Below are 21,806 nucleotides of genomic sequence, written 5' to 3' on the forward strand. Positions count from 1 at the left end.
ATATTCACTTAATACTTCTGTGTGTTTGTGTGGGTGCACAGGTGTCAATTGTGGTTTTTTTTCCTCTGTAGACACTTACCAAATTTTGGAAAAAATATTTCATTTTTTTTTACATGTTTGGGTGCACACAGATGGCCTTGGAGGCCAGAGGAGAACATGGACTCTGAGTCACTTGAACATGGGTGTTTTGAATGGAACAGGATATTGCATTTTGTTCAAAGCAGAGGGACCATCTGTAGCATCACCCCCTACCCTTATGGAACAGAGGATGGGGAGGAGAGGTGTGAACTGCTGTCCTATGGACATCATTCATCTGTTGGGCACATGAAGTCATGCAGCTGGGACTACCTGTGCAAGATTGAGTCACTTACAATTGCATAAGAGATTTGGTAGGGGCTCCTGAGGAAGTGTCAGCATTTGGAATAATTTCTCTGCAGGAGCTTGCCCTCTGCTTGGTTGTAATAGCTTTCAGTGTGTACTTGGAGGGGGCGGTCCATGTGCACATTTGTGTGTTCATATATGGATAAAAGGTTGACTTTTCATGTCTTTCTCACTGATTCTCAATATTAAGTTTTTTTTGTTCTTTTTTCTTTTTTTTTCGGAGCTGGGGACTGAACTCAGGGCCTTGCGCTTGCTAGGCAAGTGCTCTACCACTGAGCTAAATCCCCAACCCCTCAATATTATTTTTTAAAGATGTATTGATCTTTATTTAAGAATGCTTTTTCTGTCTGTATGTCCCTGTACCCTGTGCAGGCAGGGTATGCCTGCTAAGACCACAAGAGGGCACATCCCCTGGAATAGACTTACAGATGTTAGCTGGATTGTTGGAGTTCAAAACTGAACCTGGATCCTACAGAAGACTGGTCAAGTGCTCTTTCCTGATGAACCATCTCTCTGTTCTCCAATCTTAGTTTTGGAGAGTCTCACTAAACCTATATTTCACCATGGTAGACTGGGCTGGCAAGCAAGTACCAGGGATCCTCCTGTCTCTGTCTCCTTGGTGGTGGTATTATAAGCACATGGTCATCCCCCTGGTATATTTAGGTAGTTCCTGGGAATGGAACTCTGGTCATAGTACAGGAAGCATTGCTTTGAGTGACCAAGAAATGCCTCCAGATAGAACAAAATTAATAACAGCTATATATCCAAACACAGATGCAATTTAATGCAGTCTATATCAGGAGACTAGCTGATCATTTCCATTCAAGAAATTGCCAAGGTGATTCTAAAATTCATGATACAATGAATGGAACCAAGAACCCACCACCCCCCAAATCTTGCAGCCACATAAAAACTCATATATTGTTAAAGAAGCAACAATTTAGCCAATGGGGTGAACTGTAAAAAGACAGGCACAGAGACCAGTCACCTATGGCTGAGATACCCCAAGTTACTGTGCTACACCTCTGTGTGGACAATGTAGAAGAATCGATCTTGTACATATATGTGTTGTACATTATAAGTGTTAAGTATGTGTGGGCATTTGGATGTTGGTGCCAGAGGTCAACCTTAGGTTTTCGTACTCAGGAAACAGAAACATCCACCCTAACAGAAAGTCTTATTTTTAGTTTTAATTCTATGTCTATGTGAGGGTATCGATGAGCATTGTGTCAGCAGACGACAGAGGTCTTGGATTTCCTGGAGCTGGATTTATACTTAGCTCTGAGCCACCTGACGTAGGTGCTGGTAAATCAACTCCAACCTGCATGCACACACATGAGAATGCAGGGGTCTAAAGCTTCAGATCAAAACCTGCACAGCATGTGGCTTTAAGTGCACCTAACTTTACACCCCAACCCCTCCTGCCTGCAAACCTGATGTCTGTTCTTCCTCTGATCCTTTATCCTTTGGGCTTGCTTTATCAGACTTCTCTGGAGTGATTTTGCTTTCTGCAACAGAGAGGAAGAGTTATTTCAGTCTAACTATCCCAGCTGGGTATGAGAACACCTCATTTCCACATTTCATAGAGGATTAAGGCAAGCCTTTGCACAGTTTATGCCCTGTGCAGTCTGTGAGGCCAGTTCCTTTGCCTCAGGAGTACATTAAGGCAGCAGAGATAGGAGAAGGTACTCCATTTGGACCCTAACTTGTGCATTATACACTTCTACATCTGAGTGGCTCAGGGTGGGTTTCGCAGTGAGGTGCCATGTTATAGGCATTAAGGGTTCATCTTGGTTAAAGGAATCCTCAATTCTTTTAAATTTCAGACCTTAGTAAGCAGCTTTTAATTAGGTTGTAATTAGCTTTTAATTGATACTTGTAATTAGAATGGTCTTCAACATTGTGTTTTTTGTTGTGGGTCTACAGTTTTTTTTCCATGATCTCCTTCTGTAGGCAACCACCTTGGTGTTGAAAATAATTTACATCCTTTTTTTGTATATGTCTGCATTGTCTCGTTTTATATGTCAACTTGACACAAGCTGAAGTTATCACAGACATAGGAGCTTCAGTTGAGGTAATGCTTCCATGAGACCTAGCCTTAAGGTATTGTTTCTACTAGTGATCAAGGCGGGAGAACCCAGCCCATTGTGGATGGTGCTGTCCCTGGGCTGGTAGTCTTGGCTTCTATACAAGAGCAAGCTGAGCAAGCCAGGGGTTGCATGTCAGTAAGTAACATCTCTCTGGGGCCTCTATATTGGCTTTTGAGTCCTGCCCTGTCTGAGTTCTAGTTCTGACTGCCTTTGGTGATGAACAGCCATGTGAATGTGTAAGCAGAATAAACCCTTTCTTCACCAACCTGCTTCTTGGTCATGATGTGTGTAGAAATAAAAACTGACTAAGACAATGTTTATTATGTGTTTTTATGGGTTCCCTGGGAGGACAGAAGGAGAAACTGGACTCTGTCATACTGGAGTCAAGGGCAGCTGTGGACCAAGTGATCACCTGAATGTGGGTGTATTGAATGGAACACGGTTTTGTTTGTTAAAAGGAGAGATACCATCTGTATTAATTCCCCCACCCTTTTTTAAGGGAACAGAGGAAGAAGATCTGTTACCTACTGCCTCTGAGCATCAAACAGCTGTTGGGCATAGGAAATCATGCAGTTTGGCTACCTGTACAAGACTAAGACACTTAAAATGGCATCATAGATTGGGTAAGGGCTGTTGAGGAAGTGTTGGGATTTGGAATCACTTTTCTGTAAAGTCAGGTCCTCTACTTGGATGTCAGCACTATGTGTGGGTACTTGGGATGGGTAAGTCCAAGTGCAGAATTGTGTGCACAAATATGGACAAGAGGTTGACTTTTCATGTCTTTCTCAGTCACACACAATCTTAATGTTTAAGATGTGTTTACCATGTCTTTATATTTAAGGATGCTTTTCCGGTATGTGTGTCCCTGTGTATGTGGGGGCTGTGCCTACTGAGACCCCAAGAGGGCAGATGCCCTGGAACTAGACTTACAGATATGAGCTGGCCTGTGGGACCTCAAAACCAAATCTGCCTCCTCTAGCAGAGTGGCCACGTGATCTTACCCTCTGAGTCCTGTCTGTGATCTCCAATCTCATTTATCGAAGAGTCTCACTAAACCTGGATCCCACCATGGTAGACTGGGCTGGCCAGAAAGCACCAGGGATCCTCTTGTCTCTGCCTCCTTGGTGGTGGTTTTATAGGCACATCTAGATAGATTCTGGGAATGGAACTCTGGCCCAAGTTCAGAAAGCATTTCTGTACTGAGCAAGACAAGGCTCCAGATTCAACCCTGTTAACAGTTATTTACCCAAACACAGATGAAATTTAATGCAGTGCACATCAGGAACCTAGCTGATCATTTCCCTCTATGAAATTGTCAAGGCGATTTAATATTTATGATACAAATCAATGGAACCAAGAACTAACCACCCCCTAATATCTAGCAGACACATCGAAAGTCATATACCATGAAAGAAATAGCATATAGGCTAATGGGGAAAGCTGTAAAATGACAGGCACAGAGACTAGTCACCTAGTGCTGAGAAACCCAATATTACCCTCCCACACCTCTGTGTCAACAATGTAGAAGAATTAATCATGTACATATGTTTATGGTATGTGATCACTGTTAAGTATGTGTGTGTCATGTTGATGTTAGTGCCAGTGGTCAGTCTTAGGTGTCCTTCCTCAGGAAACATCCCCCTTAAAACAAACTTATTTTTAACTTTCAATTCCATGTCTATGGGTGGGTATGTATGAGCCTTGTGCCAGGAGATGACAGAGGTGTTGGATTTCTTGGAGATGAATTTATACCCAGCTCTGAGTCACCTGACGTAGGTGCTGTTAAATCAACTCCAATATGCGTGCACACACATGAGAATGCAGGGGTCTAAAGCTTCAGATCATAACCTACACAGCATGTGACTTTAAATGAACCCATCTTTACACCCCACCCCGCCAGCAAACCTGATGTCTGTTCCTTCTCTGATCCTTCGTCCTTCGGGATTGCTTTATCATCTTTTTTTGGAGGAGTTGTTGGGCTTTCTGCAACCAAAGATAGAGTTAATAATTTATTGCCAACATTGGGATGAGAACAGGTCATGTCCAAACTACATAGAGCGTTAAGGCAAGCCTCTGCTCGGTTTATGTCCTTATAGTTTTGGTGTCAGGCCCTCTGTCTCAGAAGTACAGTAAGGCAGTAGTAGGGAGAGGCAACGATGCTCACATTTGAACCCTAACATGTGCATTATCTCCTAGTTCTTTTGAGAGGCTTAGGGTGAGTGTCACACAAGGAGGTGCTGGGCCATAGGCAGTTAACGTTCATTTTTGTTTTTCATTCCCAATTCCTTCCATTTTCTGACCTGTGGAAGCAGCTTGTATGAGATTTAATTTGCGGGTAACTGATACTAGTAATTAGAGTTGTCTTCAGGTTTGTGTGTCTTGTTGTGGATGCACAGATGTTCCTGATTGTCTACTTCCTCTTTAGAAATGTAACTAGGTTTTGAAAAGAACACTTTTTATTGTTTGGGACATATCCATGTATTCACACAGGTGCCCTAGGGAGCCAGAACAGGACATTGAGCTCTGTGGAACTGGAGTTAGAGGCAGCTGTGAGCCACTTCAATGTGTGTGCTATAAGGGGGAACATGACTTTACTCTTCAAAGCAGGGATACCATCTCTATGAACTTCCAATCCTGAGGGAACAGAGGGTGGGGAGGAGAGATGTGAACTGCTATCCTTTGGACATGATAGAGCTGCTGGCTACATGAAATCACGCAGCTGAGACTCCCTGTGCAAACGTCAGACACTTAAAATTGCACCAGAGTTTGGGTGCGGGCTCCTGAGGAAGTATCAGCATTTGGAGTTGCTGCTCTGCAGCAGCTCCTCCTCTTAGTTGCCACGGCTCTGTGTATACATGCACACTGGCAGGTCCATGTGCAAATTCTGTGACCATCGGTGGACCACAGGTTGACTTTTCATGTCTTTCTCAGTCACTCTCAGTATTAACTTTTAAAGATGTTTTTATCTTTAAGAATGCTCTTCCTGTACGTATGTCCCTGTACCTTGTGCCAGTCAGGCTATGCCTACTTAGACTACAGGAGGGCACATTCTCTAGAACTAGACTAAGAGATATGAGCTGGCATGTGAGAAATGAAAACTGATTTTGTATCCTCCAAATGAGTGACCAAGTGAATTTTACCCTCTGAGTGCTGTCTCTGGTGTCCAATCTTAGTTTTGGAGAGTCTCACTAAACCTGGGCAGCACGTGGTAGACTGGGCTGGCCAGCACGCATTAGGGATTCTCCTGTCTCTGCCTCCTTGGTGGAGCTTTCATAGGCACATGCCCCTCCCCCAGGTATATCTAGGTAGATTCTGGGAATTGAACTCTGGTCCTAGTGCAGGAAGAATTTCTTTATTGAGTGAGACCAGCCTGCAGATTAAACCCTTTTCATGACAGCTATATACCCAAACACAATGCCGTTAGTGCAGTCCATATCTAGAGCCTAGCAGACTATTTCTTTCCAAGAATTTGTCAAGGCAATTTCAAAATTGGAGATATGACCCAATGGAACTAAGAATGCCTCCCCAAATCTTGAAGACAATTACAGTCATATATACCCTGATAGAAACAACATATTTAGTGTAAGCCAGTGGGGACAGCAGTATAAAGACAGGCACAGAGAATTTTCAGCTATGGCTGAGGCACCCAAAATTATACTCCTAAACCTCTATCTTGCCAATATTGAAATATTGTGTACACATGTATGCTGTATGTGATAAGTGTGAAGTATGTGTGTCATGTTGAAATGCCTGCCAGAGGTCAACCTTAGGTTTCTTCCCTCAGGAAACAACCACCTCAAAACAAAGACTTATTTTTAATTTTTAATTATATGTCCGTGTGGATACGTTTATGAGCCTTGTGCCAGCAGAGGACGGAGGCATTGGATTTCTTGGAGCCTGAATTACATGTAGCTCAGAGAAGCAGATGTGGATGTGGGTAACCGAACTGCAATCCTGCATGCACACACATAAGAATTTGTGGGTGTAATTCTTCAGATAAAAGACCATACAGCACGTGGCTTTACGTGTACCCATTTTTACACCACACCCCTCCTGCAAACCTGATGTCTGTTCCTGCTCTGGTCCTTGGAATTCTGGAATCATTTTAGCACCTTTTTCTGGAGGAGTCGTTTTGCTTTCTGTAACAGAGAGGAAGAGTTAACTCAGTCTAACTATCTCATCTGGGGATGAGAACACCTCATTTCCACATTACATAGAGGATTAAGGCAAGCTTTTGCACAGTTTATGCCCTGTGTAGTCTGTGAGGCCAGGTCCTTTGTCCCTGAGTACATTAAAGCAGCAGAGAGAGGCAAAGATGCTCCACCAATTTGGATCCTACCTTGAGCATTCTACACTACTACATCTGAGTGGCTTAGGGTGGGTTTCACAATGAGATACCATGTTATGGGCATTAAGGGTTCATTTTGGTTATTCATCCTCAATTCCTTTAAATTTCAGAGATTGTAACTAGCTTTTAATTGATATTTGTAATTAGAATGGTCTTCAACATTGTGTTTGTTGTTGTGGGTCCACAATTGTTTGTCATGGTCTAGTTCTTTTCTAGGTACCAATCTTTGTTTCAAGAATAATTTATATCCTTTTTTTTGTACATGTCTGTAGTCATTGGTTTTGTGTGTCAACTTGACACAAGCTGAAGTTATCACAGAAAGGAGCTTCAGTTGAGGAAATGCATCCATGAGACCTAGCTGTAAGGCATTGTCTCAACTAGTGATCAAGGGGGGAGGACCCAGTCCATTGTGGGTTGTGTTGTCCCTGGTTTGGTAGTCTTGGCTTCTATACAAGAGCAAGCCGGGGGTTGCATGCCAGTAAGTAACATCTCTCTGGGGCCTCTGTATCATCTTCTGATTCCTGCTCTGTATGAGTTCCATCCTTTGGTGATGGACAGCAATGTGAATGTGAAACCAGAATAAACCCTTTCCTCAACAACTTGCTTCTTGGCCATGTTATTTTTTTGCAGGAATAGAAACCCTGACTAAGACAATGTCTACGCATTCTTATAGTTGCCCTTGGAGGACAGAAGAGGACATTGGACTCTGTGGAACTGGAGTCAAGGGCAGCTCTGGTGAACATGTGTGTAATGAATGGAAGATGATATTGCTTTTTGTTCAGAGCAGAGATCCCATCTGTATTAAGTCCCCCACCCATTCTTAGAGAACAGAGAAAGAGGAGATCTGTTAACTGCTGTCCTCCGTACATTATACAGCTGTTGGGGATAGGAAATCCTGCAGGTGGGGCTACCTCTGCTAAGACCAAGACAGTGAAAACTGCATCAGAGATTGGGTAAGGGCTGCTGAAAAAGTGTCAGGATTTGAAGTCAGGTTTCTGTAGGGTCAGGTCATCTACTTGGATTTCAGGACTCTCTGTGTGGGTACATGGGATTGGGCAAGTCCATGTGCACATTTGTGTGTACAAATATGGAGAAGAGGTTGAGTTTTTATGCCTTTCTCAGTCACATACTATCTTAATGTTCAAAGATGTGTTTACCATGTTGTAGAGGGCCGCAATAACATTCGCCACCACAAGATGGCGCTGGCTTCCACTGCGCCCCACGTGGAAGGCCGAGGTAGCTTTGCCATTACAAGATGGCGCTGGCCTCCGCCGTGCCAGCCGACTTCCTTTCAGGAAGTTAACTGTGTGCGCATGTGCAAGAGTGCCTTTGTGCCAGGTCTTTGCCCACTCCGGGGCGTGCCTAATGAGATCATGGGTAAGCAACCAATCAGGTGTGGATGCGCCGCGCTAGGGTGTATATAAGCCATGCCATGCTGGCGCCCGGCCGCCCTCTCTATTATTAATAAATATAAGCATTTGGCTACAGAAGGATTCATGTGTTCCTGCGCATTCTTGCTGGTGAGGGGTCGTGCGGGACATCTGGTGCCGGAAACCTGGGAGAAACGCCACACCATCGCCAGGTGCCAAGAGGGGGTCTTCCGTCTGCGGAAGGAATCCAGAACTGTAGTGTTTAAAAGGTAAGATCCTGAGAGACAATGCTTAGCCTTGACCTGTTCCAGTTCACTCCCCTGCTAGATGCAGTGGAAGTTTTTATTATCGTTCTGGCAGCCCTCAGGCTTTCTCTATTGGCCTTTGAGTTTCTAGCTACTGCCAGACGGCGTCAGAGGTCGCATGGGAGCCGCCCAGCTGTAACAGCAAAGCGGAGAGCACTGGGGGAGGGGCAAGGCAGCATGTCAGAAACAGGATTGGGTAAAAAATTAAAGAGCTCAAGGAAAGATAACAAGCAGACAGTCCCCTCTGCGGAGGCGAGAGATTGGGGAAAAAACGCCCCGGGAGAGATAAAACAGAAGGGAGAAAAAAAGTCTTGAAAAGGAGAAGTCTTTATCCGGTAAAGGATTTAAAGACTTCAGAGCTTGATAGCTTAGAGACAGATGAGCTTAGCTCCTCTGAGGAAGAGGATTTAGAAGATGAGGCAGCTCGCTATGAAGAAGGAGGATACTACCCAGATGAACAACGAGCTAACAGCTTGGGTAAACAAAAGGAAGTGGGAGGTGGAAACCATGTGGTTTCCCGGCCTATAAGCCCCAGCGCCCCTCCATCTTATATGGAGAGATTTCACTCAGATTCCTTCCTCACTAAAGAGGAACAGAAAAAGATACAGCAGGCATTCCCGGTGTTTGAGGCCGCCGATGGAGGCCGTGTTCACGCACCAGTAGAATATGTTCAAATTAAGGAACTTGCTGAGTCGGTCCGTAACTATGGAGTTAGTGCCAATTTTACTATTGCTCAAGTCGAGAGGCTTGCCACTCTGGCCATGACTCCAGGAGACTGGCAGACAACAGTGAAGGCTGCGCTCCCTAATATGGGACAATATATGGAATGGAAAGCCTTGTGGTATGACGCCTCTCAGGCACAGGCCAAAGTCAATGCCATTGCTGAAGGCAATCAGAGACTGGACGCTTGATCTGCTAACAGGACAAGGGCAGTATGCCAATAATCAAACAAACTATGACTGGGGAGAATACGCTCAAATCTCCGCTGCTGCCATTAAGGCATGGAAGGCACTTTCCAAGAAGGGAGAGTCCGGGGGACACTTAACGAGAATTATACAAAGCCCCCAGGAGCCATTCTCAGACTTCGTGGCTAGGATGACAGAGGCAGCAGGCAGGATCTTTGGAGACCCTGAACAGGCAATGCCTTTAGTGGAACAGTTGGTCTATGAGCAAGCCACACAGGAATGCAGAGCAGCTATTACACCTAGGAAGAGCAAAGGATTACAGGACTGGCTGAGAGTTTGCCGAGAACTTGGAGGCCCGCTTACTAATGCCGGCCTCACGGCTGCTATCCTAACAGGGCCAAAAGTGCTCAGGTACAGGTGATCGCAGGGTCTGCTATAACTGTGGCAAACCAGGACATTTGAAAAAGGAGTGTCAGGCCCTCAAAAAGAAGAGAGCACCAGGACTGTGTACTAAGTGTGGGAAAGGTTATCATTGGGCTAGTGAGTGTCGCTCAGTTAAAGATATCAGAGGCAGGCTTATTCAGCCCGAGCCTCCCCAGGCAGAAGGGGGTGAAAACACTCCAAAAAATGGGTATCTGGGCCCCAAGTCTCAGGGCCCCAAAACATATGGGACTCCAGCTTACAACAGACGGACACCACGGTTCACAGAGCCACAAAAGGCTCAGCAGGAGTGGACCTCTGTTCCACCACCCAATTCTTATTAATGCCACTGATGGGTGTGCAACCTGTCCCCACTGACTACAAAGGCCCCCTACCCGTGGGAAGTGTTGGCCTTATTATGGGTCGATCCTCCTTAACCTTAAAGGGACTTATTGTTCACCCTGGAATAATAGATCAAGATTACTCGGGAGAACTTCAAGTTCTCTGCTCTTGCCCTCAAGGCGTTTTTTCCATCTCCTCAGGTGACAGGATTGCTCAGTTGATTATTTTTCCAAGCTTACATGATCATTTTCCTTCTTCCGGGGTCCCTAGAGGCACCACGAAGTTTGGCTCTTCTGGGACTGATTCTGCTTATTTAATGATGGACCCTCTTTAGAGTTGAATATAGAAGGGAAAACTTTTACGGGAATTCTAGATACAGGGGCTGATAAGAGCATTATCTCCTCTAGTTGGCCTAAGGCATGGCCTGTCACTCAATCATCCCATTCCTTACAAGGACTAGGGTATGAGGCCAGCCCCACTCTCAGCTCACGCTCCTTGATCTGGCATGCTCCAGAAGGCCAATCAGGAAGGTTTATTCCTTATGTCCTCCCTCTTCCTGTTAACCTTTGGGGGAGGGATGTCTTACAGGGTCTAGGTCTGACATTGACCAACGAGTACCCTCGACAAGCTGTCGAGATTATGAAGAGAATGGGCTACGAGGAAGGGAAGGGATTAGGAAAAAAGGAACAAGGAAAATTAGAACTGGTCCCTCAAGAAGGTAATATAGGAAGGCAGGGCCTGGGTTTTTCCTAGGTGCCATTGAGGGTTCTATGCCCATACCCTGGCTCACGGAGGAGGCAATATGGGTTCCTCAATGGCATCTATCCTCTGAAAAATTAGAAGCTGCCACTAAATTGGTTAATGAACAATTACAGCTTGGTCATTTAGAACCGTCCATTTCACCATGGAATACTCCTATTTTTGTGATAAAGAAAAAAATCAGGAAAATGGAGACTTCTCCATGATTTGAGAGCCATTAATGCACAGATGCGTTTATTTGGCTCGATCCAACGAGGCCTACCCTTACTCTCCTTACCTAAGCAATGGAAGATAATAATTATAGACATTAAGGATTGTTCCTTTTCCATCCCCTTGTGTCCACAAGACAGACAGAGGTTTGCATTTACTATACCAGCTATTAATCATCTTGAACCTGATAAGAGATTTCAGTGGAAGGTCCTGCCTCAAGGCATGGCCAATAGCCCCACTATGTGCCAACTATATGTGCAACGAGCCCTTGAACCTATAAGGAAGCAATTTCCATCTTTGCTTCTGGCTCATTACATGGATGATATTTTAATGTGTGATAGAGATTTAACAACCTTACAGACCTCATATCACATTTTAATCAAAACATTGGGACAATGGGGACTACAAGTCGCTACAGAAAAGGTTCAAATTGCAGAAATTGGCTCATTTCTGGGATCGGTCATTTATTCTGAAAAAATAGTTCCCCAGAAATTAGAGATTCGCAGAGATCATTTACATACCTTAAATGATTTCCAAAAATTATTGGGAGATATAAATTGGCTGAGACCATTTTTAAAGATTTCCTCTGCCGAGTTGAAACCTTTATTTGATATTCTGGAAGGGGACTCTCATATCTCCTCTCCGAGAGCATTGACGCCAGCTGCAAACCAGGCCTTACAAGTTGTAGAAAAAGCCTTACAGGATGCTCAATTGCAGCGCATTGATGAAACCAAGCCTTTTGATTTGTGTGTTTTCAAAACTATGCAATTACCAACAGCTGTCTTGTGGCAGGATGGGCCTTTATGGATCCATCCCAATGCATCTCCTGCTAAGATTATTGACTGGTATCCCGATGCGGTTGCTTAGCTTGCACTCCGCGGGTTGAAGGCAGCTATTACTCATTTTGCGAAAGAACCCAGAACTTTGATAGTACCATATACAGCCACTCAGGCTCAAACATTAGCTGCTACCTCAAATGCTTGGGCAGTGTTAGTTACTTCCTTTGCTGGACAGATTGATAATCATTATCCAAAACACCTGTTCCTACAATTTGCTTTAAGCCAAGCCATTGTGTTCCCACACATAATGTCTCAGAAACCACTTGATGATGGGGTTGTAGTGTATACAGATGGGTCGAAAACTGGTATAGGTGCTTATGTGGTCAATAATAAGGTAGTATCTAAGCAGTATAATGAAACCTCACCTCAAGTTGTGGAATGTTTAGTGGTGCTCGTGGTGCTCGAGGTCCTCGAGACCTTCCCAGGCCTGCTTAACATTGTGTCAGATTCCTCCTATGTGGTTAATGCAGTTAATGTTCTTGAGGTGGCTGGATTAATCAGGCCTTCCAGCAAACTTGCTCAAATTTTTCAACAAATTCAATCTACCCTTCTCGGCAGGAGATCCCCTGTATTTATAACACATATTAGAGCTCACTCGGGCCTTCCTGGTCCAATGTCCCGCGGAAATGACCTAGCGGACAAAGCTACAAGAGTGATTGCAGTTGCCTTGTCCCCTCAATTAGATGTAGCAAAAGAATTTCACAGACAATTTCATGTGACGGCTGAAACTTTATGTCGCCGATTTGCTTTGACTAGAAAAGAAGCTAGGGAGATAGTTACCCAATGTCAAAATTGTTGTCAATTCCTGCCTGTACCCCATGTGGGAGTTAACCCATGAGGAATCCGACCGCTACAGGTCTGGCAAATGGATGTTACTCATATGCCTTCTTTTGGAAGACTTCAGTATCTGCATGTTTCTATTGATACATGCTCTGGCATCATGTTTGCTACACCTCTAACAGGAGAAAAGGCCTCGAATGCAATTCAACATTGCCTCGAGGCGTGGAGTGCTTGGGGTAAACCCAAACTCCTTAAGACAGACAATGGACCAGCTTATACTTCTCAAAAATTTCAATAATTCTGCCACCAGATGGAGGTGACTCATCTGACTGGTCTCCCGTATAATCCTCAGGGACAGGGCATTGTAGAACATGCCCATCGCACACTCAAATCCTATTTAATTAAACAAAAAGGGGGAGTCGAGGAGGCTCTACCCTCAGTACCAAGAGTAGCTGTTTCCATGGCACTCTTCACCCTTAATATTTTAAATCTTGATGCCCAAGGCCATACTGCAGCCGAACGTCACTGTTCAGAGCCTGATAGACCAAAAGAGATGGTAAAATGGAAAGATGTTTTGACTGGTCTATGGAAAGGCCCGGATCCTATTTTAATAAGATTCAGGGAAGCGGTTTGTGTTTTCCCGCAGGAAGAAGAAAACCCATTCTGGCTACTGGAACGACTGACACGGAGAATTCTGACACCTAGAAATGACTCCCGGATGGATCCCTCGGAAACTATCTCTAGCCCTCACACTGCCTATTTGGATTTGGATTCCTAGTACTTCAAAGAATGGGTGGGGGTGGCTCTGTTTGGTGCAGCCCTATGCTGTGGATTAGTGTTCATGCTATGGTTGGTTTGCAAACTCAGATCTCAACAGAAACTTGACAAGGCCGTTATCACTCAAGCATTTGTGGCGATTGAACAAGGGGCCTCCCCTAAAATTTGGTTATCTATCCTCAAAAATTAGTCGGTATCTGAGTTCTCTGCTCTTGCACCCCATGGATCTGTGGATCCATTGCACTGGGATGAGAGAGACTCAATGATTCTTTGATCAGCCCTTCTACATCACTGAGGTTTCCTCACTGCATGAGATAGGGTGATCATGATTCCCCCACTAACTCATCTTCTGGCTGGCCTCTTTTTAGAGTTCACCCTAGGTCATTAACAGTTACTGTCACACAGCACTGCGGTATCCACAGACGGGCAACTTTCCTCATGCACAGACCAATCTAAGACACGGGGCCCGGTGGTGATAGGGTTACCCTTCGACGGATAAGGCTGTGACATAGAGGAACGACCTAAGACAGGAGCCACAGCAGATGGACGTAACTGCAGGGACCTAGACCAGCCTAGACAATAATTTATTGTTATTAATTAATAAAATAATAAGGGGGAGATGTAGAGGGGCACAATAACATTCGCCACCACAAGATGGTGCTGGCTTTCACTGCGCCCCACGTGGAAGGCCGAGGTAGCTTTGCCATTACAAGATGATGCTGGCCTCCGCTGCGCAAGCCAACTTCCTTTTAGGAAGTTAACTGTGTGTGCATGTGCAAGAGTACCTTTGTGCCAGGTCTTTGCCCACTCCGGGGCGTGCCTAATGAGATCATGGGTAAGCAACCAATCAGGTGTGGATGCCCCGCGCTAGGGTGTATATAAGCCATGCCATGCTGGCGCCCAGATGCCCTCTCTTTTATTAATAAATATAAGCATTTGGCTACAGAAGGATTCGTGTGTTCCCGCGTATTCTTGCTGGCGAGAGGTCGGGCGGGACACCATGTCTTTATATTTAAGAATGCTTTTGCGGTATGTGTGTCCCTGTGTGTTGTGGAGGCTGTGCCTGCTGAGATGACAAGAGGGCTGATGTCCTGGAACTAGACTTATAGATATGAGCTGGCCTGTGGGACCTCAAAACTGAACCTGCCTCCTCTAGCAGAGTGGCCAAGTGATCTTACTCTCTGAGCCCTGTCTCTCGTCATCAATCTTATTTATTGAGTCACTAAACTTGGATCTCACCCTGTTAGACTGGCCTGACCAGCAAGCACCAGGGACCCTCCTGTCTCTGCCACCTTGGTAGTGGTATTATAGGTAGAGGATCCTACCATCTGGAATATCTGGATAGGTTCTGAGAATTGAACTCTGGTCCTAATGTAGGAATTAATACTTGACTGACCAAGCCCAGCCTCCAGATTCAACCTTATAAATAACAGCTATATGGTCAAAGAGAGATGCAATTTAATGCAGTCTATATCAGGAACCTAGGTGATCATTTGCCTCCAAGAAATTTTCAAGGTGCTTTTAAAATTCTTGAGACAATGACTGGAACCAAGAACCTACCACTCCCCATATCTTGCAGATACATAGAAGGTCTTATACCCTGAAGGAAGAACATTTAAGCTAATGTGGATAGCTATATGATGACAGGCACAGAGTTCTGTCACCTAGGGCAGAGAAACTAAAAAATAACCTCCCAAACTTGTCTTGATAATATGGAAGAATTTTTCGTGTACATATATGTGTCATATGTGAAAAATGTAAATCATGTTTGTGCATGTTGATGTTCATGTCAGAGGTCAACCTCAGGTCCTCTTAGGAAACATGCACCTTAAAGACTTATGTTTAGCTTTTGATTCCATGTCTATGTGTGGGTACGTATGAGCCTTGTGCCAGGAGACGACAGAGGTGATGGATTTCTTGGAGATGAACTTATACCCAGCTCAAACACCTGATGTGGGTGCTCTTAAATCAACTCCAATCTACATGAGCACACATAAGACTTTGGAGGTCTAATTCATGTGAGAAAAACCTATACAGCATGTGGCTTTAAGTGTAACTATCATTACATCCCAAACATTCTGCAAACCTGGTGATATCTGTTCCTCCTCTGATCCTTCTTTCTTTGGGATTGCTTTATCATCTTTTTTTGGAGGAGTTGTAGTGCTTTCTGGAACAAAACAAAGAGTTAATAACTTATTGCCCATGTTGGGATGAAACAGTTCCTGTCCAAGCTACATAGAGTATTAGGCAAGCTTCTGCTAAGGTTATATCCTTATAGTCTTTGATGTCAGGCCCTTTGTCTCTCAAGTACAGTAAAGCAGTAGGGATAGGCAAAGATGCTCCCATTTGAACCCTACCATGTGCATTATCTCCTAGTTCTTCTGACAGGCTTAGGGTGGGTGTCACACAAGGAGGTGCTGGGTTATAGGCAGTTAAGGTACATCTTTGTTATTCATCCCCAATTCCTTCCAATTTCTGGCCTGTGGAAACAGCTTGTATGAGATTTAATTTGCGGGTAACTGATACTTGTAATTAGAGTTGTCTTCAGGTTTGTGTGTCCTGTTGTGGGTGCATAGATGTTCCCCATTGTCTACTTCCTCTTTAGAAATGTAACTAGGGGTGCCTGAGACACCGCCAGAACCTGAAGGGACCGACCGGATAAACAGTAATCTGCACCCAAATCGGTGGGAGGGAGAGCTAAAGCTTCAGAGAGACAGACACGCCTGGGAAGCCAGAAGAGACTACACTCTGCCCACATTTCTGAATCCAGAGGAAAACACCAGAGGCAATCTGGGACCCTGGTGCACGGGGGTCTCCCGGAAAGGGCGGCGCAGGTCCTCCTGGTTGCTGCCCTCTCCGAGAGCTCATAAGCAACACCCCATGAGCAAACTTGAGCCTTGGGACCACAGGCAAGACCAACTTTTCTACTCCAAGTGACCTGACTGGTGGCCTCAGGACACAGGCCCACAGAACAGCTGAAGACCTGTAGAGAGGAAAAACTACACGCCTGAAAGCAGAACACTCTGTTCCCATAACTGGCTGAAAGAAAACAGGAAAACAGGTCTACAGCACCCCTGACACACAGCTTATAGGACAGTCTAGTCACTGTCAGAAATAGCAGAACAAAGTAACACTAGAGATAATCTGATGGTGAGAGGCAAGTGCGGGAACCCAAGCAACGGAAACCGAGACTACATGGAATCATTGGAGCCCATTCTCCCACCAAAGCAAACACGGAATATCCAAACACACCAGAAAAGCAAGATCTAGTTTCAAAATCATATTTGATCAGGATGCTGGAGGACTTCAAGAAAGACGTGAAGCACTCCTTTAGAGAAACACAGGAAAACATTAATAAAAAAGTAGAAGCCTACAGAGAGGAATAGCAAAAATCCCTGAAAGAATTCCAGGAAAACATAAATAAACAAGTAGAAGCCCATAAAGAGGAGTCACAAAAATCCCTGAAAGAATTCCAGGAAAACATAAATAAACAAGTAGAAGCCCATAAAGAGGAGTCACAAAAATCCCTGAAAGAATTCCAGGAAAACACAATCAAACAGTTGAAGGAATTAAAAATGGAAATAGAAGCAATCAAGAAAGAATACATGGAAACAACCCTGGATATAGAAAACCAAAAGAGACAAGGAGCTGTAGATATCACCAACAGAGTACAAGAGATGGAGGAGAGAATCTCAGGAGGAGAAGATTCCATAGAAATCATTCACTCAACTGTCAAAGATAATGTAAAGCGGAAAAAGCTACTGGTCCAAAACATACAGAAAATCCAGGACTCAATGAGAAGATCAAACCTAAGGATAATAGGTATATATCTTCAACAAAATCATAGAAGAAAAGTTCCCTTACCTAAAAAAAGAGATACCCATAGGCCAACAAGAAGCCTAAGGAACTCCAAATAGATTGGACTAGAAAAGAAACACCTCCTGTCACATAATAGTCAAAACACCAAATGCACAAAATAAAGAAAGAATATTAAAAGCAGTAAGGGAAAAAGGTCAAGTAACATATAAAGGCAGACCTATCAGAATCACACCAGACATTTCGCCAGAAACTATGAAAGCCAGAAGATCCTGGACAGATGTCATACAGACCCTAAGAGAACACAAATGCCAGCCCAGGTTACTGTATGCTGCAAAACTCTCAATTCACATAGATGGAGAAACCAAGATATTCCATGACAAAACCAAATTTACACAATATCTTTCTACAAATCCAGCACTACAAAGGATAATAAATGGTAAAGCCCAACATAAGGAGGCAAGCTATACCCTAGAAGAAGAAACTAATCGTCTTGGCAACAAAACAAAGAGAAGAAAAGCACACAAACATAACCTCACATCCAAATATGAATATAACAGGAAGCAATAATCACTATTCCTTAATATCTCTCAACATCAATGGCCTCAACTCCCCAATAAAAAGACATAGATTAACAAACTGGATACGCAATGAGGACCCTACAGTCTGCTGCCTACATGTAACACAACTAAGAGACAAAGACAGACACTACCTCAGAGTGAAAGGCTGGAAAACAACTTTCCAAGCAAATGGTCAGAAGAAGCAAGCTGGAGTAGCCATTCTAATATCAAATAAAATCAATTTTCAACTAAAAGTCATCAAAAAAGATAAGGAAGGACACTTCATCTTCATCAAAGGAATAATCCACCAAGATGAACTCTCGATCCTAAATATCTATGCCCCAAATACAAGGGCACCTACATACGTAAAAGAAACCTTACTAAAGCTCAAAACACACATTGCACCTCACACAATCATAGTAGGAGATTTCAACACCCCACTCTCATCAATGGACAGATCATGGAAACAGAAATTAAAGAAAGACTAGACAGACTAAGAGAAGTCATGAGCCAAATGGACTTAACAGATATTTATAGAACATTCTATCCGAAAGCAAAAGGATATATCTTCTTCTCAGCTCCTCATGGTACTTTCTCCAAAATTGACCATATAATTGGTCAAAAAACTGGCCTCAACAGGTACAGAAGGATAGAAATAATCCCATGCGTGCTATCAGACCATCACGGCCTAAAGCTGGTCTTCAATAACAATAAGGGAAGAATGCCCACATATAAGTGGAAATTGAACAATGCTCTACTCAATGATAACCTGGTCAAGGAAGAAATAAATAAAGAAATTAAAGACTTTTTAGAATTTAATGAAAATGAAGGTACAACATACCCAAACGTAAGGGACACAATGAAAGCTGTGCTAAGAGGAAAACTCATAGCTCTTGAGTGCCTGCAGAAAGAAACAGGAAAGAGCATATGTCAGCAGCTTGACAGCACACCTAAAAGCTCTAGAACAAAAAGAAGCAAATACACCTAGGAGGAGTAGAAGGCAGGAAATAGTCAAACTCAGAGCTGAAATCAACCAAGTAGAAACAAAAAGGACCATAGAAAGAAACAACAGAACCAAAAGTTGGTTCTTTGACAATATCAACAAGATAGATAAACCCTTAGCCAGACTAACAAGAGGATAGCATTTTCAGCAAATGATGCTGGTTCAACTGGAGGTCAGCATGTAGAAGAATGCAGATCGATCCATGCTTATCACCCCGTACAAAGCTTAAGTCCAAGTGGAGCAAGGACCTCCACATCAAACCAGATACACTCAAACTAATAGAAGAAAAAGTGGGGAAGAATCTCGAACACATGGAGACTGGAGAAAATTTCCTGAAAAAACCAAACCAAACCAAACCAAACACCAATGGCTTATGCTCTAAGATCAAGAATCGACAAATGGGATCTCCTAAAACTGCAAAGCTTCTTTAAGGCCAAGGGCACTGTGGTTAGGACAAAATGGCAACCAACAGATTGGGAAAAGCTCTTTACCAATCCTACAACAGACAGAGGGCTTATACCCAAAATACACAAAGAACTCAAGAAGTTAGACCGCAGGGAGACAAATAACCCTATTAAAAAATGGGGTTCAACCCATTCAGAGCCTGCCCCACATGTGGCCCATACATATACAGCCACCCAATTAGACAAGATGGATGAAGCAGAGAAGTGCAGGCCGACAGGAACCGGATGTAGATGTCTCCTGAGAGACACAGCCAGAATACAGCAAATACAAAGGCGAAAGCCAGCAGCAAACCACTGAACTGAGAACAGAACCCCCGTTGAAGGAATCAGAGAAAGGACTGAAGATCTTGAAGGGGCTCGAGACCCCAGATGAACAGCAATGCAAGCAACCAGAGCTTCCAGGGACTGAGTCACTACCCAAAGACTATACATGGACTGACCCTGTACTCTAACCTCATAGGTAGCAATGAATAGCCTAGTAAGGGCAGCGGTGGAAGGGGAAGCCCTGGGTCCTGCCAAGACTGAACACCTAGTGAACGTGATTGTAGGGGGGAGGGTGGTAATGGGGGGAGGATAGGAGGGGAACACATATATAGAAGGGGAGGGAGAGGGGCAGAGGTTAGGGAAATTTGGCCTGGAAACCGGGAATGGGAATAACAATCGGAATGTAAATAAAAAATACTCAAGGTAATGAAGATATATATGTATATATATATCACATACCATGAGAAAATCAACATGTAGCCCAATGGGGAGAGCTGTTAAAGGACAGGCACAGAGACCTGTCACCGAGTGCTGAGAAACCCAACATTACCCTCCCACACCTCTGTGTCGACAAGTAGAGAAATTAACCTTGTACATATGTGTGTGGTATGTGATCACTGTTAATGTTGATCAACATGTGTGTCATGTTGATGTTGGTGCCAGAGGTCAACTTCAGGTGTCCTTGATCAGGAAACATCTACCTTGAAACAAAGCCTTATTTTTAACTTTAACTTCATGCCTATGTGTGGGTATGTATGAGCCTTTTGCCAGCAGAGGACAGAGGTGTTGGGTTTCTTGGAGATGAATTTATATACCCAGCTCTGAGCCACCTGATGTGGGTGCCCTTAAATCAACTCCAACCTGCATGAGCGCACAGAGGAATATAAAGGTCTAACTCACCTGACAGAAACCTAAACAGCATGTGGCTGTAGGTGTAACCATCTTTACAGCCCACCCCTCCTGCAAACCTGGTGGTTTCTGTTCCTCCTCTGATCCTTCTTCCTTCGGGGTTGCTTTATCATCTTTTTTTGGAGGAGTTGTTGGGCTTTCTGGAACAAAACAAAGAGTTAATGACTTATTGCCCATGTTGGGATGAAACGGTTCATGTCTGAACGACAGAGAGTGTTAGGCAAACTTCTGCTCAGGTGATATCCATATAGAATTTGATGTCAGGCCCTATGTCTCTCAAGTACAGTAAGGCAGTAGAGAGAGGCAAAGATGCTCACATATGAACCCTAACATGTGCATTATCTCCTAGTTCCTTTGAGAGGCTTAGGGTGGGTGTCACACAAGGAGGAGCTGGGTCATAGGTAGTTAAGGTTCATCTTTGTTATTCATCCCCAATCCCTTCCAATTTCTGACCTGTAGAAGCAGCTTGTATGAGATTTAATTTGCGGGTAACTGATACTTGTAATTAGGGTTGTCTTCAGGTTTGTGTGTCTTGTTGTGGGTGCACAGATGTTCCCGATTGTCTACTTCCTCTTTAGAAATGTAACTAGGTTTTGAAAAGAATACATTTTATTGTTTGGGACATGTCCATGTATTCACACAGGTGCCCTAGGGAGCCAGAAGAGGACATTGAGCTCTGTGGAACTGGAGTTAAAGGCAGCTGTGAGCCACTTCAATGTGTGTGCTATAAGGGGAACAGGATTTTACTCTTCAAAGCAGAGATACCATCTCTATGAGCTTCCAATCCTGAGGGAACAGAGGGTGGGGAGGAGAGATATGAACTGCTATCCTTTGGACATGATGGAGCTGCTGGGCACATGAAATCATGCAGCTGAGACTCCCGGTGCAAACGTCAGACACTTAAAAATGTATAATAGTTTGGGTGCGGGCTCCTGAGGAAGTATCAGCATTTGGAGTTGCTGCTCTGCAGCAGCTCCTCCTCTTAGTTGCCACGGCTCTGTGTGTACATGCACGCTGGCAGGTCCATGTGCAAATTCTGTGACCATCGGTGGACCATAGGTTGACTTTTCATGTCTTTCTCAGTCACTCTCAGTCTTAACTTCTAAAGATGTATTTATCTTTAAGAATGCTCTTCCTGTACGGATGTCGCTGTACCCTGTGCCAGGCAGGCTATGCCTACTTAGACTACAAAAGGGCAAATTCCTTGACACTAGACTTACGGATATGAGCTGGCATGTGAGAACTGAAAACTGATTTTGCATTC

The 21,806-nt window shown here is 44.1% G+C and overlaps 1 protein-coding gene across 1 annotated transcript in view; it reads right to left on the reverse strand.

The window, feature by feature from the left end:
* The window catches only part of Nlrp5 (NLR family, pyrin domain containing 5), a 270,742-nt gene that overhangs the window by 65,037 nt on the left and 183,899 nt on the right, over positions 1-21,806 (reverse strand). The window contains exons 46-50 of the mRNA XM_087603010.1: positions 20,602-20,682; positions 15,613-15,693; positions 6,533-6,610; positions 4,377-4,454; positions 1,815-1,889 (exon numbers count right to left, since the gene is read on the reverse strand). Coding sequence (XP_087459136.1) covers positions 1,815-1,889; positions 4,377-4,454; positions 6,533-6,610; positions 15,613-15,693; positions 20,602-20,682 — 393 coding nt within the window. The remainder of the gene's footprint in view (positions 1-1,814; positions 1,890-4,376; positions 4,455-6,532; positions 6,611-15,612; positions 15,694-20,601; positions 20,683-21,806) is intronic.

Source organism: Rattus norvegicus, chromosome 1 (assembly GCF_021556685.1).
Source record: "Rattus norvegicus strain SHRSP/BbbUtx chromosome 1, alternate assembly SHRSP_T2T, whole genome shotgun sequence".
NCBI lineage: Eukaryota > Metazoa > Chordata > Mammalia > Rodentia > Muridae > Rattus > Rattus norvegicus.